Here is a 25,571-nt window from a genome sequence, read left to right as displayed (position 1 = left end):
TCAAATACCATATTTTGTGACGTATATCATCTTCCACTCATTGGATCACAATATTTTCACCCCTTTCTCTAGCTGTCGTATCCAATAAAGATTTATCTAACAACTTTCTTGTCAAACTTACTCCGTAAATGATCAGGAACAAACACATAACATACACAACCAAATACTCGAAAGTAGCTAACTGTAGGTTTTATGTTCCATAGTATCTCAAAGGGTGAAACAAATCCTAACCTTGGTTGATGAAGTCTGTTGATCACAAAGATTGCAGTCTTAATTGCTTCAGCCCAAAACCTTCCAGGTACGTTCTTTGCATGTAGCGTACTTCGACAAATTTCTGTAAGATGCCGGTTTTTCTTTCCACTACACCATTCTGTTGTGGCATATTGGCACAAGTGTACTGATGAAATATTCAACATTCTCTTAGGTATTGAGAGAACTCATTTTATCTATATTCTCCTATGTTTTCTGTGCGCAAGCAACATATCTTCTTTCCCAGTTCTCCTTCAGCTGAGTCTCTGAATTCTTTAAACTTTAAGAATGTGTCAGATTTTTCTTTCATAAAGAAAACCCACACATACCTGAAGAAGTCATCAAGAATGTTTATATGTACCGCATACCGCTAATTGACTGTTGCTTAACCGATCTAAACACATCAGAGTGGACCAACTCCAACGGTTCTTTTGATTTACACTTCGACTCGTCATGTGGCAATTGGTGTGCTTTACCAAACTGACATCCCGCACAGACTGTGTCTGTTCCTACGTCTAGTTGAAGAATCCCCTTAAGCATCGACTTCTTCACCATCACACTTAGCTTAGAATAGCTAACGTGACCTAACCGCATGTGCCATAGATCTGATGTCTCATTTTTCCTTGTCCTGTCTACATATGCAAACTCTGATGACATCACGTAGATTGACTTTAAACGTCGTCCCTCCATTGTTGGTGTTTCTAAGATTTTGACGTCACGATAAACCTTCACTTCTTGAGGACCAAATAAGACATAATGGCTTGATGATGTTAATTGAGCCAATGATAGAAAAATTTTCTTCATTCCTGGGACATGATAAACATCTTGAAGTTGCACCTAGTTAGAATTTTATCGAGGCATAACTATCGTCTTACCGATGTGAGTTATCAGTAACCTTGAATTATCAGCTGCCACCACCACACGACCTCCATTATACTCAGACAGGTTTTGCAACTTCTATTTGTCACCCATCATATGATTTTAGCAGCTCGAATCTACGATCCAATCATTATTGTAGTCAATCCATTCTGGTGTTTTTACCATGAGAGCTAATTCTTCTTCCTCCGTAGCAAATAACACTTCAGGATCCCAACCATCTTCACTATTCTCATTCGAACTGGAAGTAGCAGTATTACTTTCAACAGGCTTTTTCTTGGTTCAACAATCTTTTTCCATGTGGCCCATCTTCCCGCAGTTGTAACACTTGCCATCGAACTTTCTACTATTACCGTGATTATTGGAAGCTCCATTTGAATGAGGGCCTCCCTTTCCTTGGTAATTTTTACCTTGTCACCATCCTTTTCAGATCCATTGCCAGTATACCATTGAAAAGTGCCTCTACTTTTGTTGGTGTAGAGCACTTCCTCTTCACCCTTCGGTGAGACTCCTCCCATTTTCTTATCCATGGCTTCTTGACCTGCAAGCAAATTTTCAAACTCAACAAGCGATGGTTGTGTTGGACATCCCTGTACAGTGATAACAAACCCTCGATATTTGGGTATCAAACCATGAACAATTATTCTGTTTATCCTAACTTCCCCAATGCAGTTGTCGAATCTAATTCTGAAATTTCACGGCATATCGACTTCAAATTGTGAAAGTATTGGGCAACCGCCATGTCGCGTTGCGCCATTGATAGAAGTTCATTCTCAAAAAGTTGCAATTTTGTATCGTTCCTCTTCGAAAAGAGTGTAACAAAAGTGTCCCATGCTTCCTTTGGTGTTTTAGTATTTTGGATGTGCTCCAATATTTCTTCTTCAATTGTGGTCTTTAAAGCAAACATTGTTTTGCATGTTTTAATTTTCCACTTTCGCAAGATGCCATTGGTATCTTCTGCCGCCGGTTGTGTAACTTCACCACCACCGAAAACCTCCCAAAGATCTTGACCTTGTAATTATGACTCCATACATGTTGCCCACGTGTTGTAGTTTTTGTTATTGAGCTTCTTGATTCCTCCAACTACTTGAAGATCACCCATCTTAACGGCAAGGCTTTGACTACACCGAACAAGCTAGAGTAACAAACGTGCAGAGTACTAAATTACTATAAACACAAAGAAGCTCCACAAGGTTTGTAATAACCCCGACAATAATCTCAAGAAATCTTTTCTGATATGGAAGATCAGTTAAAAACTAGAGGCACAGAGCATACTTGGAATTTCAAGAGACCTTAAAAACGTGGCTCTTATATCAATTATTGAATTAAAATAGAGTAAAAACTCTAATTGATCGAGAAGAAGAAAAACTCTCTTTATAATAATCTCACAAAATTACAAAAGGGAAGAATTCTTAAGAAAACTTTCAAATGCTTATAATTAAGCTTTGATTGTTGGATGATAAAACTCAAATACAAGTAGGGTATTTATAGGTTACAAGAAACAATCTAAACCACTCATTAAAATAATCACTAAATAATATAAACCATTGAAATTAAACATGAGAAAAATACTTAATTTCCACTTAACTAAATTGATGTAAGCAGTGACATCAAAACTAAATTGATGTAAGCAATGTCATCAAATTAATTTAGGTGTGAACTTATTTAAGCTAATATTAAATTTTCAACAATTGGTTAAAGTGGTCGTCAGTTTGTTTGCCGAAGGAGATGGGTGGGTTGGGAATCATCAACCTTGATCTCATGAATCAAGTGCTTTAGGGAAATGGTCTTGGAAATTTACATCCGAGAAAATTTCTTGGTGGAAGAAGTTAGTATACTGCAAGTATGATGTTGTCTCGAGCTTTATTGGGGTTGGAAATGTATCATCCTCGAGATCTTCCTGGATTTGGAGAGGAATTATATAAAATTGTGGTATCAATGATGATTTCGGGTTATGTTTCCGTAAGCATCTTAAGCTTAAGTGGGAAAATGGGAGTTAATTTGTTTCTGGTTGGATGAGTGCTAGGCAATTCCCCTTTAAAAACGTAATTTCCTCGTTTGTTTTCTCTCTCTGCTAATAAAGAAAGACGGATTGTTAAGTTTAGAAGTTTAAATTCTTCAGGTTGATGTTGGGACCTTCAGTTCAGAAGGAATCTAGCAGATTTGGAGGTGGATCAATGGCTAAAACTCATTTTGTTACTTAACAATTTCTCTTTTGGGCCCCTAGAGAATGACTGTTGTCTTAGGCTAGGGAGTGGGGAAGTGTCATATTCCGTAAAGTCTTGTGTTAATATAATGACCGATCGGATTTTGTTCAATCCATTATGATCTTAGAGAGTTTTGTGTGGCAGGTCATTCACCAAAATCTGACTGTTAGAACTAAACTTGCAAAACATGGTGTTGATATTGAGGAAATCTTCTGCCCACTATGTGATTTGAAACTAAAGTCAATCTCGCATCTCTTTGTGTTGTGTAAAGTTGTGTGGGAGTTATGGGGTAAGTTTATGAGGTTCTGGAATGTGTCTACTACTTTCCCTGTTAACCCTTTAGATCTTTTAGCTATCTGAATGGATTTAAATCCTCATTCGAAGATATGGGTGTTCATCCCAGGGGCTATTTTTTGGTCAATGTGAAAATTAAGGAATGATGTTGTTTTCGAGAGAGAAAAGGTCGATTCTTCTTAGTTGTTTTTCATTACAAGATTTAGGTTGCCTTCGTGGTTTCCCGCGAAACATCCTAAAATCTGTCTAGTTTGATTGCATAGTGGGTGATCCTAAAATTGCAGATAGTTGCACGCTGAGTCGGACGAGTTTCCGTTTATCTATCTTCTGGTCCCCCCGCCCCTTGGGTTTTTTTTAAAGTGAACATTGATGGTGCGATGGATAAGGATTGGCTTTGAAGAGGAATTGGGAGATTACTTCGGGATTCAGATGGTGTGGTGGGCTGTTGGGGTCTCTTTCGGATCATAATGGATCTGGCTCTGCTGTCTTGGCAGAATTATTGGTTGTAAAAGCATTCCTGTTTCTGTTTACGAAGTCAGAGTGGAGCTCAAAGGGGAGGTTATTCCTAGAAAGTGATTGTGCCAATGCATTGGTTTGGATTCAAAATCCTGGCTCTTGTCCTGGTCTTTTTGAGGCGCTAGTAAAAGAAATCGTTGAAATTGTTCTGGATCGGAGTGTTACTATTAAACACATTCAGAGATGTGCGGATTGGGATGTAGATGAACTAGCTAAATCAGATATTAGCTGATTGTATATGTTTGATTTTGTTGTTTCTGGTTGGTTTATATGTGTGTTGTTCAGGAGTTTTTGGCTGTGTTTATAGACTGATTTTTGTATATGTGATTTTATTTTGAGTTATTAATAAAATTGAGGTACTTTTTTTCTCCTTCCTATGTTCTTAGAGATACCTTCGAGTATTTCTTCAAATATGAAGATGTTTTTAATGAAACCTCCCATTTATATAAAAAAAAAGTTTTGAAAAAAGTTTAAATACTAAAATTGACCAAAATTGATAGTTTAGGTACTAAACATGTAAAGTTTTTAACGACATGTACTAAATGAAATAAAAACTAAACGTTAGTTATGATTTTGAAAAACTTAAAAATTTAAATACTAAAATAGACTAAAACTAATAGTTTAAATATTAATGCGTAGTTTACCCAAAATTATCATTTATTTATAATTTATCATATGTTTAAATTTAAATTGCATAACCATTTCAAATCCAAATCTATTTCTCATTTATATTAAATCCTAGTATTACTATATAAATTTGATTTAAATATTAATCATTGGATATGTGAATATGTTATATAAAAATAAATTAAAATGAATAATAAACTCAAAATGAGATATCAAAATTTATAATATATGTAATTGTGAGGAAAATGAGATTCAAATCGTAAATTTGAATAAAAAACATTATCCCTTTAGATAGGGATATTCAAATCCGATACCCAGGGATACTCGATTTTCGGGTACTTGGGTCATCGGGTAATTGATTGATCGGATCATGTCTCGATTCAGATGTTGCAGGTATTCGGTAATCGGGTATCTTGATTTTACGGATATCCGTAATTTAGGTAAGCGAGTATATGATTTTTTTATTTTTAAATTATTAATTTAAAAAAAATACACAAATTTAATTGTTTACTTAGATAAGCGGGTACCCGAGAAAAACTTACACAAATTATTAATTTTTAGGGATTTTAATTTTGGGAATCAACGTTTTTTTAATTTTATTAGTTTAACTTAATATATACAATTATTAAGTATTAATAATTAAATATGTACTAATACTATTATCTATAAAAAATATAATTGGGTAGCTAGATAATTTTGTGACCCGGGCTTGACTCAGGAAATGTCGGGCAGGGTACCCGAACCGGAACTTGAATTTTTTATTAAAAAATACCCGGTTTTTTATTGGATCGACAGGTCGAGTCATCTGAGTAGGGTATTTTTGAACACCCCTACCTACATATAAAACAAATTTTAATAATAAATATTCAAAAATTTATATGATTACAGATTATAATTAAAAAATCTGAATCCAAATATCACATGAATATAAAATTAATGAGTGATCTCAGTGGTAAAAATAAATTTTATTCTTCCTATAAAATTTAAATTCAAACAATTATATTTATAGGGTACGTATATTTTCAATTACTTTAAAAAATTCGAAACAGATGCTATTTATTATCATGAAAATATGCACTATCAATTATCACCTATAATAAAAAAGTTTAATATCATTAAATGCAAAAAAATCAAGTGACTTATTGTCAAATAAACCAGAGTTATCTTTGAACATATACTATCTAATCTCAAAAAAAAATATCACTATATGCATTCAAACTACGTGTTTAGTATCATAATTACAGAAAAATTCCATGAATATATGTATTTCAACAAACAATTTTGCTTGGTATATATATATATATATACAGAAAAATTCCATGAATATATGTATTTCAACATACAATTTTGCTTTGTATATATACAGTCATTTCTACCATGTGTATGTTTGAAGCATTAAGAATCACGGCTTCAATAACATAGCCTCCATTTCGTTATTTCTGGCAGTGTTCTTTAGTTTCTCCATCGCAACGAGGCCGATTTGCCGCACTCTTTCTCTCGACAGACCATCTCTCGACAAACCAATGCCTGATGAATTAACTAGAGAAAAAGTTAAACCAACTCGAGAACGAAATGTGAAGACACTAGTTTTTATTTCATTTATTTTATTTATATTATTATTTTGTTTTAATATTATTATTATATTATATTATTATTAATTAATTAATTAATTAATTAATTAATTTTAATACATTACAGGCCCAAAACCCGGAGCTCAATTACAAATAAACCCAACCCAGTTTACAAACAGACCCGAGCCCAACCCGACCAAGCCCAGCAGAACCCTTCTAGGGTTTCCATCATCTCAGCCAGTCGCCAACGATCTCCACCGTTGGATCTGGCAAGATCCAACGGTCCAAAGCTCACCAACAAGAAACCCTTGGGTTATGATACCCTAGGGACCACGCGGCTGCGCCTCTGCCTCCAGCCGCCCCACGTCGATGTTCCAGCTGCTACCGCCTTCAACAGAACGCTCCAGAAGATCCAGCTGCCCCTCCACGCTACAACTCTATTGTGAGTCACCACCATAGTCCGGTGACTCACCAAAGAGCCCCTTTTTGGACTGGTCCAAGGACATCACCATGGTGGCTATAAAGCCACCAAAACTGCAAAAGAGAGCGGAGAGAGCAAGAACTACAGAGAACCACAATAGAAACAGCAAACAGAGGCAAACCAGCAACGACGAACAACACAAAACAGGGGAAAATAGCAACCAAGAAACAAAGAACCAACGGAGCAAACCACCAAACAACAAACGAAAAAAAAGAAGGAAAAGAGACAACTCACCATAGCCTCCACTTGAGACAACTCACCATAGCCTCCACTTGCTGCTAGAAACCAAACGTCGAAGGTAAAAAAAATTAGATCTACGGAAATATAAAGGTTTTTAGGGAAAACAAAGGTTGGAATCGACATTAGGAGGCCGAGATTAGTATTTTGGGGTAATTTGGGAGTTCCGGCCACCGCTCACGGTGGCCGGCGGTGGTGGTCGGCGCCAGAGCACGGCTGCCGGCCAATGGTCTCTCCCTCTCTGTTTTAGAGAGATGGCATAGAGAATTTCATCTCTCTCAGCTAGAGAGAGAGAGGAAATAAGAAAAATGAGAAGAATGGCCTAAAATGGCCGGTTTTATGGGTTTATATCCTGTCCCAAACGATGTCGTTTTGGGTAGGGGGTATATGTGTAATTTACACTAATGGCCAAATCATATGCGTGATACCTACAGTTTTGTAAATTTTCATTATAGTCACTAATTACACTTATGAGCATTTTTAATTATGTCTTTAAATTTTATTTTATTTTATTTTAATCCATATATGTATATATATATATTTAGGGTAAATACCTAATTTAGTCTCTTACAGTTTAGTAATTATTATTTTAACCCGAATTAATTAAATAAGGCTAAATTACGTTATTAGCACTCAGACTTTTTCTTATTCGAATTAGAGCCTTTAACTTTAAATAATTATTATTTTAATCACCTATTAATAATTAGGGTTAATTACACTATTAGTAATTATATTTTTATAATACTACGAATAAGGGTTGTAAATTTTAATTATTATATTTTAATCCTATTACTTTAATTTTATATGTTTTAGTCACTATTTAATTGTAATTTAATTTGTATTATTATCATTTCAATTTCAATATGCTTAAATTATTACTTTAATTATTATTTTATTATTATATTATTCATATATATATATATATATATATATATATATATATATATATTTGTTTAACTAATATTATTTATTTATTTTTCAAATATCGAAGAAAATGACAGTCTTAAAGCAACTAGATGTCCTATTCTAGTTTTTTTAAAAATAAATAAATATTTTACTTATAAAAACCAGAAAATACATATTATTTTATTTAAATTATTTGCTTAGGAAAATTATTATTAATATTTATTTATTTTTCAATATTAAGAAAGGACAGTCTTAGAGTAATTGGATGTCCATTTTCTGATATTTTTAAATAAATAAATATTATTATTATTATTTTTAGATAAATGTTTTATAATTTTTTTTAATATTGAGAAAATAGCTGTCTTAAAGCACCTAGAAACCCTTTTTCTGATATTTCTAAGTAAATAAATATCTTATTTAAAAATATAGATATTAATATATTAATAAATAAATTTAACAGAATTATGAATTAAATATATTTGAATTTTTAAATTTCCAATAATAGAGACAATTTATAATTAATTAGTATCAATTTTGGGCGTTGTGTGGGTGCTAATCCTTCCCTAAACGTAATCGACCTACCTTTAAAACATATTAAAAAGAACGAATCTTTGGTTAAAAAGCAGATCAATTTATCTTTTAACTGATGCTTTTTTAAAAACTCTTTTAAAAGATATTTTTTAGGTATTCGACCTGTCTGACCCAAAAGGCTTATGGTGACTCCCAAAACATTTTAAAAACCATTTATTCACATCACTTTTCACTCCGAGTAAAAATTTCGTGCCCGGGCGAAAGCCGGTTACGACAAAATGAAAAGAGAAACTGTTGAATGATAAAGGAATTCGACCAATGTATGATGAACAAACTCACCGTTTACTGATGTTCTCCCATGTAAGACTCTCTTTACCGAGACCGTGGTACAGTCGCATGATCTCCCTCTCTCGTTCTCCCAGTGTTATATCTATCAGCCTGTTCATCCAGCAAATGCAATATTCATCGAGTCGGTTTGATATCGACTGTTTTATTTAGAAATTTGTTTAATTTGGGTTGAATCCGATTCATGAAGCAGATGGACACAGAGATATGAAGATTGAGACCAAAAGTAGTGAAGAAATGACCATTTTAAGATCGATCTATTCATTTACCTGAAGTGCCCATTCATCTACTCCATGCCATGGATTGTTTCCTTCATGGTTATCTGCAATGTACTCAAAAAACCGAAACTTTATTAGTAGTAAATAATCATCAAGGTTGAGTTGGTTCATATTAGTGGTAACTTACACTATGATGAGTCTCTCCTGGAAGACCGTTGATAGAGGGGAACGCATCGCGGTCGAGTGAGAAGACCTTACAGCCTGCATCAAAGTAATTCTAGATTTAGGATTGGAAAATGCATCTGCAATTGTTAACCCGGAAAGTAACTTCAGTACCTCGGTAGCATTACAAACTTTTTTCTGGGACATGTTCGGACTCTCGGCAATCCTCTGCAAGTATAATAGAATCGATTATGGTTGATTGAGAGAATAAATAAGCTTAAAATAGGGTCAAGCTCGGATGCAGGTATTAAACATCGGTCGGACTAACTGTAATTCATCGAAGCTTAATACTTGTAATAGTAATGGATACCACTTACATCGATAGTCGGCACTATTCCTTTCTCTCGGAGTCTGGATTTTGCATTTCGGATTAATCCCAATCGTTCATGCATATGTGTAGGCAACCTTAACGTTCTCGAGTTCTCGACTAATGCTCTTGATACACCGAGGAAAAAGGTGAACTATGTAACATCTTGTAAAATAAGATCAAAACTAGTTTCAAAGTAACATAAAGTACAAACACTGATTTTCTGGCACGTATTCATATTCGACACTCTCATCAGAGTCGTAGGACCTCGGATGATCATTACCTGACTTATCCACCAGTAATCGTAAGTCGAAATTTTATATCCCTTTGAAGAATCAAATTTTTCAATACCTCGCAATAGTCCAATCAAACCACCCTACACATAAATAGAACAAACAAGTTCATGATGCAGTAAAACTGAACAATTGGACATGGTATAAGTAGATCATCTTATTGTGTATTCAAAGGTGGGTTACCTGAATAAGATCAGACATTTTCCCGCCCAAGTTATCGTATCGTTGAGCTGTGGACATAACCAAACGAACATTGCTCATTGCCAGCTTGTCTCTTGCAAATGAACATTCGAATAATATCGAATGTAACTCGGTACGAGAAATCTTCAAAGAAGTTGCAAGTTGTTCATCAGACGGTTCACACCCGAGCCTTTCCTTCAATCTACAATGGCATCACAACAATTAGAATTGAATTACAACAATTCATCTAATATACATCATATACAAATACCTAAACCTCTGATCCTCCAATGAAAGTCCCGCTCGGATTTTCTTTGACAATCGAACAACTTCAGTATGGCTGAGCAACTCCGCAGTTACTACACCTTTCACATAACCTTTTGACCGGCTTCGAAGCAGCTCTGGACCGATCAATGATCTTACCTGTTTGACATTAGTTTGCACCGGCTCAGAATTTTCCTCCTAGTACCGACTCTCCGTTGCCGAGCTGACACCCCGGAACTAGGGCTGTTCATTCGGTTAATTCGGTGGCCGACCGAACCGAATTAACTTTAACCGAATTAACCGAACTTTTTTTTCTTTAACCGTTAACCGAACCGAACTTTTTTTCGAAAATATTAACCGAACCGAATAAATTTCGGTTAATTCGGCTAATTTTCGAATTAACCTAAAATTTTTAAAATTTTCTAATTTATATAAAAATTAAATATTTTTTAATTGAAAAAAAAACAGTTTCTAATTAATTTAAATAATATATAATTATAAAATAAAAATTTTATATAATTTTTTTAATTAATTAATATTGATTTATGTTTAAAAGTTATTGGATCTTAAATTATTAATTGGGTTTTAAATGGTTTCAGCTGATCTCATATATTATATATAATATATATAATATTTTTTAATTAAAAAAATAGTTTACAATTAATTTAAATAATATATAATTATAAAATAAACATTTTATATAAATTTTTTTAATTAATTAATATTGATTTAGGTTTAAAATTTATTGGATCTTAAATTATTAATTGGGTTTTAAATGGTTTTGGCTGAGCCCATATGTTATATATAATATATTTAAAATTTAAAATTTAATTTCAGTTAATTCGGTTAATTAACCGATTTTGAACCGAATTAACCGTTAACCGAATTCTAAAATTTTCTTAACCGTTGACCGACCGAACTAATTGGATGGTCGATCGAATTAACCGAACTAATTCGGTTCGGTCGGTTAATCGAATTAGTTCGAAAATTTGAACACCTTATCCAGAACAAGTAACAGGTACCTTCTCATAACCTTTTCGAACTGGCGATTTGAATGAGAGAGTCCATTGCTTTCAAGCATAGACTTCTGAAGCAAAAGAAGAGCCTCCACAGAGTAATCAAGATCATAGCTTTCTTCTTCCAAGTCATCGGATCCCCCAAACAAAGGCTCTGCAGTTGAAGCAATGGAGGCAGTATTCACACGCTCTTTAACCGCTTTAATCGACCAACTATGTCGATCCGATGACAGCAGGCTTTGGCTACAATTAGATGGTTTCTTAGCAACTATAATACCGTTTGTGGGAGCAGTCAGATAATAGGAAGATCCACCATAATCACCAACATATGAGAGCTTCTCAGGGATATCGGGATACAAAAACAAAGAACTTAATAACCTCTTTCCGGTGGTAAGTCTGTGTCGACAGTCATTTTCGTCCGAATTTAATTGTATATTATTATTATTATATCATTACAACCCTAGGGCTATTTCGACCGCCGTCATAGTGTGATGATGCCCTCGCTGGCGTCGCCTCCAAACGCTCCAGTCAACAACAGCCACATCATCGCTGGATCTAAGAGATCTGGGTACATTTAATGCACCCAGTCTATCAACCGCACAACTCACTGCCCCTAGGGTGAGTCACCACCGTAGCTCCAGTGACTCACCGAGGTTTACCCTTTTAACCGGTCCGAAAGGTGGTTCGAAAACCTTATAAATAGGGTCGAAATCTGCAAGAGAAAAACAAGAACCAAGCAAGAGAGAAGCTAAGGCAGTTACCAAAATTAGTAAAATATTAAAAGAAGAAAGGGAGGAAAGTCTTACCGTCGTTGGAGCATCCAAACGTCACCAGAGAAGTCAAACTTCGAAGGTATTAATCTTAGATCTACTTCGATTGAGGGCTTTTTAGGGTAAACAGTTTTCAGTTTAGGCTTTAGGGGAAAGAGAGGAATATTTTGGTATATTTGGGTGAATTTCAGCCACCGTTCACGGTGGCCGGCGGTGGTGATTGGTGGTCGACCGGTGAACGGTTTCCCTCCGACGAGGGAAACTTAGAGAGAAGAGAGTTTCTCTCTCTAAGAGAAGGAAGAAAATAGAAGAAATTAGAGGTTTAGGCCTAAATGGTCGGTTGGTGGGCCATTTATACCCCTCCCCGAATGATGTCTTTTTGGGGAGGGGCCTATGTGTAAATTTAAACATGGGTAAATTATACCCGGAGTCCCTATAACTTTGTAATTTTCTAATTTAGTCATTGAAAGCATGTTTTCGTGCATCTTAATTTAGATTTTATATTTTATTTTATCATGTTTTGGTCACTGCCATATATATATATATTAGGGTAAATATTATGTTTAGTCCCTTATATTTTAATAGTTTATATTTTAATCCCTATTAATAATAAAGGCTAAATTACATTAATAGCATCTACACTTAGTAATATTTCGAATTAATGCCACTATTTTTATTATTTTATAATCTATTCGCTAAACTTTAATATTTTAAATAATTATAGGATTATTTAAACTTATAATACTTAACATATTAGGTATTTGTAGTAGTAATTATAAATAATTTTATTTGTATGATTTAAATTAAATTAAATACAAATTTATAAATTTTATTGCAAATACAAATTAATTAAAAAACAATGGTACCAATTTTGGGCGTTATGGGGGTGCTAATCATTCCCCATACGTAACCGACTCCTGAACTCATTCTTTGGTAAGTAGACCCTTGTTGTGTTATTTTAATATTATTCCCAAGAATTTTATTAAAATATCATAATATTTTGGTGACCAATCACACCTCATTAAATGATTGGTGGCGACTCTTCACATTAGTGTTTTATCTTATTCAAGGAAGAAAAACACTTATTTTTTGAGACAGTTACACTTAGGTGTACTATTTGTTTTTTTCGCCGGGCAATAAACGTCTCGACAACTTGGCGACTCTGTTGGGGACTTTTTTCAAAGAGAGTCAATCCACCAGTATATTAATTAATTGTCTTTGCAATAAAATTATAAATTTGTTTTAATTTTGTTTTAAATCTTTGATTATTTTAATAACCATTTTCTGTATAAATAGTTATACTAACTTGTTTTTTATGTTTTCATATTTAAATATGGGTCTTTAGAATAAATTTACATGGTGTACATTATTTTTTTATGATTTTCCTCACCTACTGTGCACTGCATTTAATAACATAAGCTAAAACCCCGCTCTTATCCTATTTAGCTTGAATGAGAAACTACTCCCTCGTGTGGTTTTCACCTCCGTATTAGATAGGGGACCATTCTTTGAGCTCACACGTTATGTTCCTTGTGTGGTTTTCACCTTCGTATGGACATAAGGAAGTGTGTTCCTTCGAATTGAGCTCGATCCAAAAGTTTGTAATGGACCAGGATTGAGGGCTTGGCAGTGCAAGGGGGCACCAACAAAGGACAATTCGTTGACCCTTTTTACCTTAGAGCCTGAACTCAGCATATAATAAACCTAGAACTTGAATCTAGTAAGAGCCCAACCCGAATAAGTATCGTAAGGTTAGAACACAAGGAAAAGCTTGTTGAGTCTTGTAATTGTTACTTTGTTTTTTGAATAAATGCATGCGAACTAGAAATCATGCGGTTATGTTTATCTTTCCAAATAAGTATGTGAACTAGCTTGTATGAAGTTAGGATTTTCTGACTGAATATTCTTGAGTAATATGTTTTTTCTACATTATATTTTCATACCATGGTGTTGATTCATGATTGATTTCCATAAGAAAGCTGGAAATATGGAACAAAGAATCCAATATGAAGTAGAGGACAATGCAGTTGTTCTAAGATGGTCTGGGCAGTCTCAAATTATCAAAGGAAATAACTTATCACCAGGATATGTATCAGACCTTATCGGCTATACTGATATCAATGTACGCCAAAACAATCTGAATGAGTTTAAAGAAATATGGGGAAAATGGGAAATGATTGATAGTTTTATGGTGACATTGCTTATCTCTTAGACATCCCTGTTGACCGACATTTGTTCAGAGCTTTATCATAATTTTGAAATTCTTCCTACACTTGCTTCACCTTTGGCAAAGTGGATTTAATGCCTACTATGGAGGAATATCGAGCTCTTATTCACTATTAGAGATCCCATGAAGATAGGGTATATATCAAGCCACCTAATATTGCTCCTTTTAAGAAGAAAGTACTCTTAATTACCAGAATGAGTAAAGAGTGGGCCACAATAAATATAAAAAAGAATGGTGATAGTGAATGTATCACTTAGACTTTTTTGAGAGAAGTCATCTACCGCCATCAAGACAAAAGAAAGAAGATTGATATATTGGCTTTAGGTATTTATGGACTGATCATTTTTCCAAAGATTCTGGGGCATGTGGATATATCAGCTGTGGACCTGTTTGAAAGAAGGAGAGGTACAGTTTATAGGTTGTGCACCTTTTTTATTGGTATAGATTCTTAATCATCTTAAGCACGAGGAAAGAGCACCTGGCCGAGTATTTCTGGAAGATTTTTCACCCTTGCGAGATTTCCTTTCTCGAGAATAGCCTAGAAGTTATGATGAAGAAAAATTGATGAATATCTTCAAAAATCTCAAAAATAGTGACGTATTATGGCGAGCCTCCTGGAATACTTCTTCAAATATATTGTATAAATATGGAGAATATAATTAGGTTCCATTAACTGTCATTTTGGGTTCCGTAGGACATGCACCTTTGATGGTCTCCAGACAATATGGATCGAGGCAATTTATTCCTGTAACATCGGGTTTGTCTGAATCAGAGTTTGCATTTAGAAGTGATTAGTACAAGGATAAAGTCAGAAGAATCGATGATGCCTGGAAAATGATTCATCAAGTAAATTTGTTTACTTTCAGTCAAAGGCCTTCACAAGAATACGAGCGATGGATAATCAGCCAAGTCAACGACAAACTCCCAATGGTTAATATTGAGAATGTTCTACCTATCCAAGAACATTTAAGAGTTATACCATCTCCATTAGAGTTGGCAAGACAAGACTTTGAGATTGAAATGGAGCAATGGAAAAGAACTCTGCAAAAATTAGAAGTGGAAGTATACCATAAAGGAATTGAAATAGACATCTATAAAGGACGAGCATATCAGGTTAGCAAAGTTGAAAAACATCTCATATTAGATTTTAATGATCTCCAGTCATCTTATCAGCAGATGGTAAAGACTCAGATTGCAGAAGGTTCAAGCAAACAAGAATCGACAGGTTTAAAAAGAAATGCTAAAGAAAACAAAGAAGAGCTCAAACGAAGAAAACATCATGCCAAGATACTTTCCAAATAAAAGGAAGCATTAGAGCAACGATTGCTGGAAAATCAAGCTCAAAATCAGAAACTAAAAAACAAGATCTTAAGGATAGAGACGGAAGTACAAAGCCAAGAAAGTAACTTAGAAGCTAAAAGCCTGAGAAAGCAAGTAAATGAACTGGAGGCCAAGGTCCAAGATCTTCAGAGGAAGGAAAATCAACTCCCTATTGTCCCTTATGAAGGAATTTTGCAATGGAGTTATCGTTGGGAACGTGCCCAATGGAAAGTCGAACAAAGAGATGATCTTATTGCAAAATATTTGGAGCAAGCTCAGGGAGTGGTGCAATACTTGGTTGATTTGGCATATGAGGCTACCACTTTAAGTGAAGGATTAGATCCAGAAACCAAAGAAGCTCATAAGGTCTTTGAGTTACTTGAGCATTTACAGCAGTTAGGAGAAATTTCTCAGATGTATATGTAATGTTGTATCTGTGATGTTGTATCTGTATTATGTTTAAAAGCTTTATAATAAAACTTTGTTTTACTATAAAATTTGTTCTAAAGGAATCATTCCAATATCAATACCTTGTATCTAACATATTTTGCATAAGCATTTTTGTTTTTCTCATATAGCATTTTACGTTATATTTCTTGATCATATTTATCATAATCATTAATAAAACATTCATTTTTATTAAAGGGGTTTTTTTCTTTTTTGAAGAATATTGGACACCTCTAAGCATCCATACAATACCAGAAAAAGGGTAATGGACGATAAAATCACTCAAATTAAAAAGACTCAGCTTGAGATGCAAGAAAATTTTAAGAAAGCCCAGGAAGAAATGTATGAACAAATGCTGAAATCCCATAATGATATTATGAAAATATTTGCAAGTATGTTACAAAGGAGAGGTATGGACCAAGTAAATACCTCAGCTGTTGGTACTATCACTGAAGAATCTTTGTACCCTCCAGGCTTTACACCAAGAGCAGATTGTCAAAAAGCTCAAGTAACTGAGGAACCCCTAAACCCCCAAACCTTACAACATCTAATGTTAAGGCCCATACAGGAGTAATTACTCAGTCAGGAAGAGTAAACATAAACTTACCTAGTTCTTCAATAAGGCAAAAAAATTGAAAATGTTCCATATTTTGATCAAGAAGAAAAGAAAGAATCAAATAAACAATTGGAACAACTAATGGAAGAAGTTAAGGTCATGAAAGAGGGCTCTAACATATATGGAATTGAAGCAAAAAAGTTGAGTTTGGTATCTGATTTGGTATTACCACCTAAGTTCAAGATTCCATATTTTGAAAATTTTGATGGCATGAAATGTCATTCTACCCATATCACAATGTTTCGCAAAAAAATGACGGGTTATATAGGGAATGATCAACTACTGATTCATTATTTCCAAGAAAGCTTAATAGGTTTGGCCATTCGATTGTACAACCAATTAAGTAGAGTTCATATTAAATCTTAGAAAGATTTGGCTAAATCTTTTCTTGAATAATACAATCATGTAAAGGATATAAGACCTAATCGAATGGTGTTGCAGAACATGGAAAAGAAAATCAATGAAAGTTTCAAGCATTATGCCCAGAGATGGAGGGACATAGTTGTACAAGTGCATCCACCCATGGAAGAAGAAGAAACAAATATACTCTTTGTAAACACCTTAAAAGATCCTTTCTTTACTCACCTCATAGGGAATTCTTTTAAGAGCTTCGCTGACATAGTCACAGTAGGTAAGATGATTGAAATGACAGTTAAAATTGGGAAAGTTGAAAGTGGTGAATCTAGCAAGAAGCAATTAATGAAAAAGAAAGAAAAATTAGGTAAATCACGAGAGGAAATATGAATAAAACAATATCATGATGTCTCGACCTCAAGATATTGGATCCTCTACACAAAACGCTGTCATGCAAGGGTAAGAGAACCAAGACAAGAAAGTGAAAAGCTACAGTTTGACCCAATTCCTATGTCGTACAAAGAATTATTCCAGATATTATATGACAAACATTTAGTGTCACCCTATCATGTATCACCTATACAACATCCATATCCTAAGTGAAACGATGATAGTTTGTAATGCGAATATCATACAGGGGCTCGTGGACATTCTATTAAAAATTGCATCGCATTCAAAAGAATCATCTAAATCCTTATAACAAAGAATGCCATAATTTTTGGTGATAATGAACAACCGAATGTGGCTCAAAATCCATTGTCAAACCACGCAGGAGCGGGAATCAATGCAGTTGTATAGGAAAAAGGAAAAACAGGTTATGAGGCAAGTCAGTGAGGTGAAATCACCTATGTTTTGGGTGTGGACTTAAATGATTAAAGTTGGTCTATTGAAATCTAATCTGTCAGCAAAATAATTAAACTATGGAAATATATGCCATTATCATTATTGCGAAGGACAAGTTATACAATAATGTCCAGATTTTCGGGCTTTGGTACAAAAGATGATGGATGAAAAAGAAATGGAATTTTTCAAGGAAACACCAGAAGAAGAGGAAATGTATATTTGTGCCTCCGAGGGATCATCTAGAGAGGTATAAAACTCTAATTATCCTTTAGTTATTACACCAAGGACTCGTATATCAGACAAAATAGCTCCAAAAGTTGTCATCACTTCTCCATCCCCGTTCCCGTATAAAGATGACAAGCAAGTGTCGTGGAATTATGACTACTAAATGAAGAAAACAATGGGAGGAAATGAAGAGGTAGATGAGGTTGGACATTTTACCAGAAGTGGAAGGTGTTATTCTAAAGAGCTTGAAAAGCAAGCTATAGTCAATAAAGGAAAGAAAAGTGTATTACAACTGAAAGAATATGAAATTGTCATCAATGAACCAGTGAATGAAAATAAAGCTGTAGAATTCTTGAAATTTCTCAAACATAGTGAATACAGTATTACTGAACAATTACAAAAATTGACTGCTCGTATATCAGTCTTAGCATTTTTATTAAGCTCAGAAGCACATCGAAATACTTTATTGAATCTGTTAAATCAAACTTTTGTGCCAAAAGAATTATCTGTAAACAAATTGGATAGGTTGATTACAAACATACATGCTGACAATTTCCTTTCTTTTTTCTGAAGATGAAATCCCTTTTGTGATGAGTGGTAGCCCTAAAGCCCTGCACATCACGGTTAAGTGGAAATGACATATTCTATCTTGAGTATTAGTTGATAATGGTTCATCTCTGAATGTAATGCCATTAGTTACTTTGAAGAAATTACCAGTCGACAGTACACTCATGAGAAATAGTAAGAGTATTGTCTGAGCTTTTGATGGAACCAAGAAAGAGGTATTGGGAAAAATTAACATTACTTTAACTATTGGTCCAGCTACATATGAAGTGGAATTCCTTGTAATAGATATTATACCCACTTATAATTGCTTACTATGGAGGCCTTGGATTCACCAAGTAGGGCCAGCTCCATCCATAATACACCAGAAGTTAAAATTTGTAATAGATGGCAGGCTGATATGTCTTAATGCTGAAGAAGGCATCATTGTTTCAGTCTCTACCACTACTCCATATGTTGAATTGGATGAAGAAGCTAATGAGTGCTCTTTTAGATCGTTGGAATTTGTTAATGCCATATTTGTGGCCAAAGGAAAAAAGACGCCCAAACCTAAAATTTCGAATTGTACAAAAATGGGGCTCAGATTGACCTTGGGAAAGGGAGCAAAAAATGGAAAAGGGCTAAGAAGTTATTTGTAAGGACCCGTTAAACCAATTTTTCCTATTTCTAAGAAAGATCGATTTGGTTTGGGATATCAACCGACTGTAAAGGAGAAACAGAGGGGTATTAGAAAGAATCAAGAACTGAGGAAGGAAAAGTTAGCTGGAGAAGATCTCATATGGGAACCAATGATTTTTCTACCATTGAGTAATACTTTTGTGTCTGGAGGACACATTTTTCAAGAGGATCAGCAAAACAAAAGGTTGATTGTTGAGAATACTTTGAAAGAAATGAGTATAAATGTCATATCAGACGATGAATCTGTAGAAAAGAAAGCTATCGGCATTTACCCCGCACCATCAGACTTTGAGTTAAGTAATTGGACTGCAGAAGAATTACTTGTAGTTTTCAAGTCTTTTTCAGAGTAATACACAAGAACTTTTTCTATTGCTTGTACCCTATGGCAATAGTTTGATTTTTTGTAAAGGGTTAAACTCTGTGTTTTTTCTTTTTCAATTAAAGATGCATTAATTCCAAATGGAAAACATTTTTAAATGTATTTTTGTGATCATATGTATATACTCTTGTTCATTTTCTTTTCAAGAACTCAAATATCAATAACATGAATGATTATGATACTGACCCGAAATTGACTTTAAACAGCCCATGTGTCCTGAGGAAGTCGGGAGTTATGGCAATGGTGAGGGATGTGACTTACCTCCTGAGCTGTTAAAAATGGTGGAAAATGAGGATAAGCAAATTCTGCCTCATGAGAAAACTATTGAGATCTTAAATTTAGGTCCAATGCGAATAAGGAGGTAAAAATTTACACTACCTTATCTGATAAAGAACAATAGAATTTGATTGAGTTTCTGAAAGAATACAAAGACGTATTTGCTTGGTCATATAAAGACATGCCATGATTAGATACATAATTGGTAGTACACAAGTTACCAATAAAGCTAAAATGTAAACATGTGCAACAAATGTTGAAAAGAATGAAACCTGAAATGTTACTTAAAGTCAAGGAAGAAGTAAAAAAGAAACTCAATATCGGGTTTCTTAAAGTGGCCAAGTACCCTGAATGGATAGAAAATATTGTCCATGTATCAAAAAAAGATGGTAAGGTTCGAATGTGTATTAACTACCGAGACCTCGATAGAGCTAGCCCGAAGGATAATTTTTCTTTACCACATAGACAATTATGCTAACAATTCTTTATTCTCATTTATGAATGGTTTCAATGGCTATAAACAAATTAGAATGCACCCTGATGATATGAAAAAACAACGTTTGTCACCTTGTGGGGAACATTTTATTATAAAGTGATGTCGTTTAGTCTAAAGAATGCAGGGGCAATGTATCAAAGGGCTATGGTAACATTATTTCACGACATGATGCATAAAGAATTAGAAGTTTATTTCGATGATATGATTGTCAAAGCCAAGTCAGAAAATGAACATGTCAAGAATTTGAGAAAGCTTTTCCAAAGATTAAGGAAATGTCAATTAAAGCTTAACCCAAATAAGTGTACATTTGAAGTAACATCTGGAAAGCTCTTGGGATTTTTTGTAAGCCAAAAAGGAATTGAAATAGATCCCGAAAAAGTCAAAGCTATTCAAGATTTACCACCCCCACAAACATAAAAGGAGCTTCGAGGATTTTTAGGGAGACTAAATTATATAGCTCGATTTATTTCGCAGCTAACTGAGAAATGTGATCAGAAAAACCCTTAATTCTTTATTTATCGGTCTGGGAAAATTCAATGGGGTGTGTATTAGGATAGCATGATCAAACTGAGAAAAAAGAGAGAGCTATTTACTATCTCAGTAAAAAGTTCACTGAATGTGAAACTAGATACTCTCCAATTGAAAATTTGTGTTGTGCTTTGGTATGAACTACAAGAAGGCATAGGCAGTACATGTTATATCATACCACATGGATTATATCTAGATTTGATCCTTTGAAATATCTAATGGATATACCTGAATTATCTGGAAGGTTAGCTCGTTGGCAAATTTTGTTGTTAGAATTCGACATCTAATATGTCAGTCAAAAAGCAGTAAAAGGGAGTGCAATAGCTGAATTTATTGCAAATATGGCTTCTCATGAATATGAGCCGATAAATTTTGATTTTCCAGATGAAGATTTAATGGCAATATCAACGGACGAATCAATTATATCCACCAATGAATATTGGAAATTGACTTTTTGATGGTGCTTCAAATGCTTTGGGGCATGTAATTGGGGCAATCTTGGTCTCACCAAATGGGGAGCATTATCCATTTACCAGCTGACTTAATTTTGACTGTACCAACAATATAGTTGAGTATGAGGCATGTATTTTAGGTTTTATAGTTGCCATTGAACGTAAAGTAAAAATGCTCAAGGTATATGCGATTTAGCTCTAGTAATTTACCAAATTAAAGGAGAATGAGAGACAAAAGATTTCAAGCTTGTAGAATACCATAAATTGGTTATGGAACTCATCAAGGAATTTGAAGAAGTAATTTTCAACTACCTCCCCATAGAAGAAAACCAAGTGGAAGATGCCTTGGAAACTTTGGCAGCCGCATTTAAGGTAGATGAGTATTCAAGCATGATACCCATTGAAATGCATGCCTATGAATATCCAACTTGTTATTTTAATATTGAAAAAGAAGAAGATGTGAGACCTTGGTACTATGATATATTACAATATATCAGGTATCAGAGTTATCCTGAACAGGCAACTGAAAATGATAAAAGAACTCTCAGAAGAATGGCATCAGGATATGTCATCGATGGTAAATTCTTGTATAAAAAGAGCCTGGATCAAATCCTATTGAGATGTATAGACACCAAAGAAGCCAAAATAATTCTCGAAGAAGTATATGAAGGGGTATGTGGTACTTATGCTAATGGGCATACAATAGCTAGAAAAATTATGAGATTTGGATACTATTGGTCAACTATAGAAACTGATTATATCAATTATGCCCGAAAATGTCACAAGTGTCAAATTTATGGAGACATTAAGCACATTCCTCCTCATCCATTGCATGTAATGACAGCTCCTTGGTCATTCTCAATGTAGGGCATTGATGTTATTGGACAAATTTTTCCCAAAACTTCAAATGGCCATCGCTTCATTTTGGTAGCAACAGACTATTTTACCAAATGGGTAGAAGCAGCTTCTTATGCAAACATCACTTAGTCCACAGTTTGTAAATTCTTGAAAAAAGAAATCATTTGTCGATATGGTTTGCCATAAAAGATTATTACTAACAATGCTTTGAATTTAAACAACAAAATGATGAAATCAGTTTGTGAACAGTTCCAGATAAAGCATCATAATTCCACCACTTATCGCCCAAAGATGAATGGAGCGGTTGAGGCACCTAATAAGAATATCAAGAGGCCTATAGAGAAGATGACTAAAACTTATAAGGATTGGTATGAAAAAACTACCATTTGCTTTATTAGCTTATAGAACTTCAGTACAAACATTGACTTGGGAACTCCTTTTTCGTTAGCTTATGGTATAGAAGTAGTCTTACCTATTGAGGTACAAATTCCTTCACTACGAGTTTTATTAGAAGTAAAGCTAAATGAGGCAGACTGGGTACATACCAAATATGACAAGTTGAATTTGATTGAAGAAAAAAGAATGAAAGCTATTTGTCATGGTCAGATGTACCAAAAGAGGATGATACAAGCACATGATAAAAAAGTTCGTCTTCAAGAATTTTATGAAGGAGATCTCGTACTTAGAAGGATTTTACCCTTTCAAAAGGAATTCCGAGGGAAATGGATTCCAAATTGGGAAGGACCTTATGTTGTAAAAAAGGCTTTTTCTGGAGGAGCTTTAGTTCTTGCTGAAATGGATGGGCACAAATTACCTTGCCCAGTGAATTCTGATGCGGTCAAAAGGTATTTTGCATGAAAGAGAAGAAGGATTCAAGATCTAAAAAGGATATCTTGGAATCAAAGAAGATTGTAAGATGAAAATCCATAACGGACAATTTGAATAATTTAGGGTTCATATTTTCTTGATCATGGGGTAACTACATCAAGTGTTGTTTATCCTTATGATCGATGATAAGTTTCAGTACTGGAAATTTGGTGGTATAAGAAGGAACTCCTCATCTTTATCATAATCTCAAGATCCTTCTGACATAAGCTATAATTAAATCACTTTACGGCGTGCTAGTTCAAAAGTATTTGTGCTATTGATGTTTGAAGATGCCTATTTTGTCTTTTACAAAATTTCAGAAAAAGTTTTCCATGTATTTACTTAAAAACTCTTCATATGAATAAAAGGAGACATTTTCTTGTTAATTCTTCTTTTTGCAAGCATCTTGTTTTGAAAATTTAAAACATGTAGTTTAACTTGAAGTACATGAAATCATGGTGTATTATTGTACAAAAAGTTTTTGAAGAATGCAGGTATTCTGAGGTAGACAATGATTTTAACATGTAAGGACATGATTCATGAAGTACATGGAAAGTTTCAAACATTTGAAAACGATCCAAAATCTTTGTGACTAATTGAGTGGTTTGTCATTGATACTGGTGGAAATCAAGAAGAACGAAAACAGGTTCGGGTTCGACCAAAAATGATCAAGATGTTCAGCTGAGATAAAATAGTTATAATTGGTGCACCCATAATGAGACTGAGTCACAAATGGATAACAAAAGAGGGTCCTCATTCGAAAAACAAAATACCCTAAAATTTTGTTATTACACACATCTTAGGCATAAATAAGATCATGACATTCATAAATACGTGATAGCAAATATAATATCATCCCTATAGGTTTCTAAAAATGAAGTTGAAGGTTGAAAATATTGAAATTTCAAGATATCAGTAATCTAACTCAAAATCCCTAAAAAGAGGGATATCCAAAGATTTTATGAGTATCCACAGAAGAGTAGTGGAACAAGTTATTCCCAATATTGTAGTTTGATCTCCACAGAAGAGTAGTGGAAGTAAATCAACCTTGAATCTGATCTTCAATGAAGAGTAGTGAAAGAGACTCTTCTCAGTGTAATTCAACCTTCAAAAAAGAGTAGTGAAGAAATGCAATTCAGCCTTCACAAAAGAGTAGTGAAGCAATGCAATACAACCTTTACAGCAGAGTAGTAAAGTAATTCAAATATAGCCTCTATGAAAGAATAGGGGAAGAAAATCAACTTCAAATCTGATCTTCACGGAAGAGAAGTGAAACATATTCTCCTCAAGCAAATCTAGCCTTCACAAAAGAGTAGTGAAGCATGAACAAATCACAACTTCGATCTCCACAAAAGACTAGTGGAACAAATTTTTATCAAAACATGAAGCCAATTGGACGAAAACTTTTCGTCTTTTTTATCTTTGCTCTATTCTTGTTAACACAAAAATTAGCAAAGAGGGGCAGTTGTCGACAATTTTTTTCTTTTGAATTTAATTGTATATAATAATTATATTATATTATTAAATAATTAATATTTTGTTATAGGCCCAAATGTAAAACAGATCTGACCCGAGGCCTAATTACAACCAAAGCCCATTTTTACAAGTTCAAGCCGATCCAGACCACCTGACCTGAATGCCCAATTCCAGCAGATTCAAACCCGGTTCAGACCCAGATTCAACCCAAGCAGCCTAACAGGCCTAAGAAGCCTAAATGCAGTTAGGGTTTCACACATCTCAGCTTCAACATCCGTAGATGACAAACATTGGATCTAGAGAAATCCAACGACCCATATGGAGTTTCCAGAAACCCTAGGGTTTTCATTACAACCCTAGGGCTATTTCGGCGGTCGCCATAGTATGATGATGCCCCCGCCGTCGTCGCCTCCAAACGCTCCAGTCAACAACAGCCACGTAGCTGCCACATCATCATCGGATCCAAGAGATCTGGGTACATTTAATGCACCTAGTCTATCAGCCGCACAACTCACTGCCCTTAGGGTGAGTCACCATTGTAGCTGCGAAGGGTGGTTCGAAAAACCCTATAAATAGGGTCAAAATCTACAAGAGAAAACACAAGAACCAAGAAAGAACGAAGCCAAGGCAGTCACCAAAATCAGTTAAATATTGAGAGAAAGGGAGGAAATTCTTACCTTCGTTGGAGCATCCAAACGTCGCCGGAGAAGTCAAACTTCGAAGGTATTAATCTCAAATCTACTTCGATTAAGGGCTGTTTAGGGTAAATAGTTTTTTGTTTAGGCTTTAGGGGAAAGAGAGGAATATTTTGGTATATTTTGGTGAATTTCGGCCACCATGAACAGTGGCTATCGA

General features: G+C 34.5%; 1 protein-coding gene and 1 pseudogene across 1 annotated transcript; one reads left to right on the top strand and one right to left on the bottom strand.

Annotated features, from left to right (window-relative positions):
• Window positions 1-6,133: 6,133 nt before the first annotated feature.
• On the bottom strand, window positions 6,134-14,069 carry LOC120115326 (annotated as a pseudogene).
• Window positions 14,070-14,097: 28 nt separating this feature from the next.
• On the top strand, window positions 14,098-19,734 carry LOC120115325. Its single transcript, XM_039136055.1, has 9 exons — window positions 14,098-14,232; window positions 14,691-14,742; window positions 15,032-15,110; window positions 15,204-15,516; window positions 15,643-16,073; window positions 16,324-16,612; window positions 17,162-17,351; window positions 18,052-18,164; window positions 19,378-19,734. The coding sequence occupies exons 1-9, from the start codon at window positions 14,098-14,100 to the stop codon at window positions 19,732-19,734; spliced, it is 1,959 nt and encodes a 652-aa protein (XP_038991986.1).
• Window positions 19,735-25,571: the final 5,837 nt, after the last annotated feature.

The sequence above is a fragment of the Hibiscus syriacus genome, unplaced genomic scaffold (assembly GCF_006381635.1).
Source record: "Hibiscus syriacus cultivar Baekdansim isolate YM2019G1 unplaced genomic scaffold, ASM638163v2 tig00110263_pilon, whole genome shotgun sequence".
Classification (NCBI taxonomy): Eukaryota; Viridiplantae; Streptophyta; class Magnoliopsida; order Malvales; family Malvaceae; genus Hibiscus; species Hibiscus syriacus.
The sequence above is the reverse complement of the archived record's forward strand: the minus strand, read 5'-3'. Positions and strand labels throughout refer to the sequence as shown.

Coding starts and splice junctions, on each gene's coding strand:
- LOC120115325 (XM_039136055.1), top strand. CDS start 14,098: ATGGAACAAAGAATCCAATATGAAGTAGAGGACAATGCAGTTGTTCTA. Junction 14,743..15,031: donor CCTGTTTGAAAGAAGGAGAG/GTACAGTTTATA, acceptor TGGGTTCCGTAG/GACATGCACCTTTGATGGTC. Junction 18,165..19,377: donor CCGAGGGATCATCTAGAGAG/GTATAAAACTCT, acceptor CCTATTTCTAAG/AAAGATCGATTTGGTTTGGG.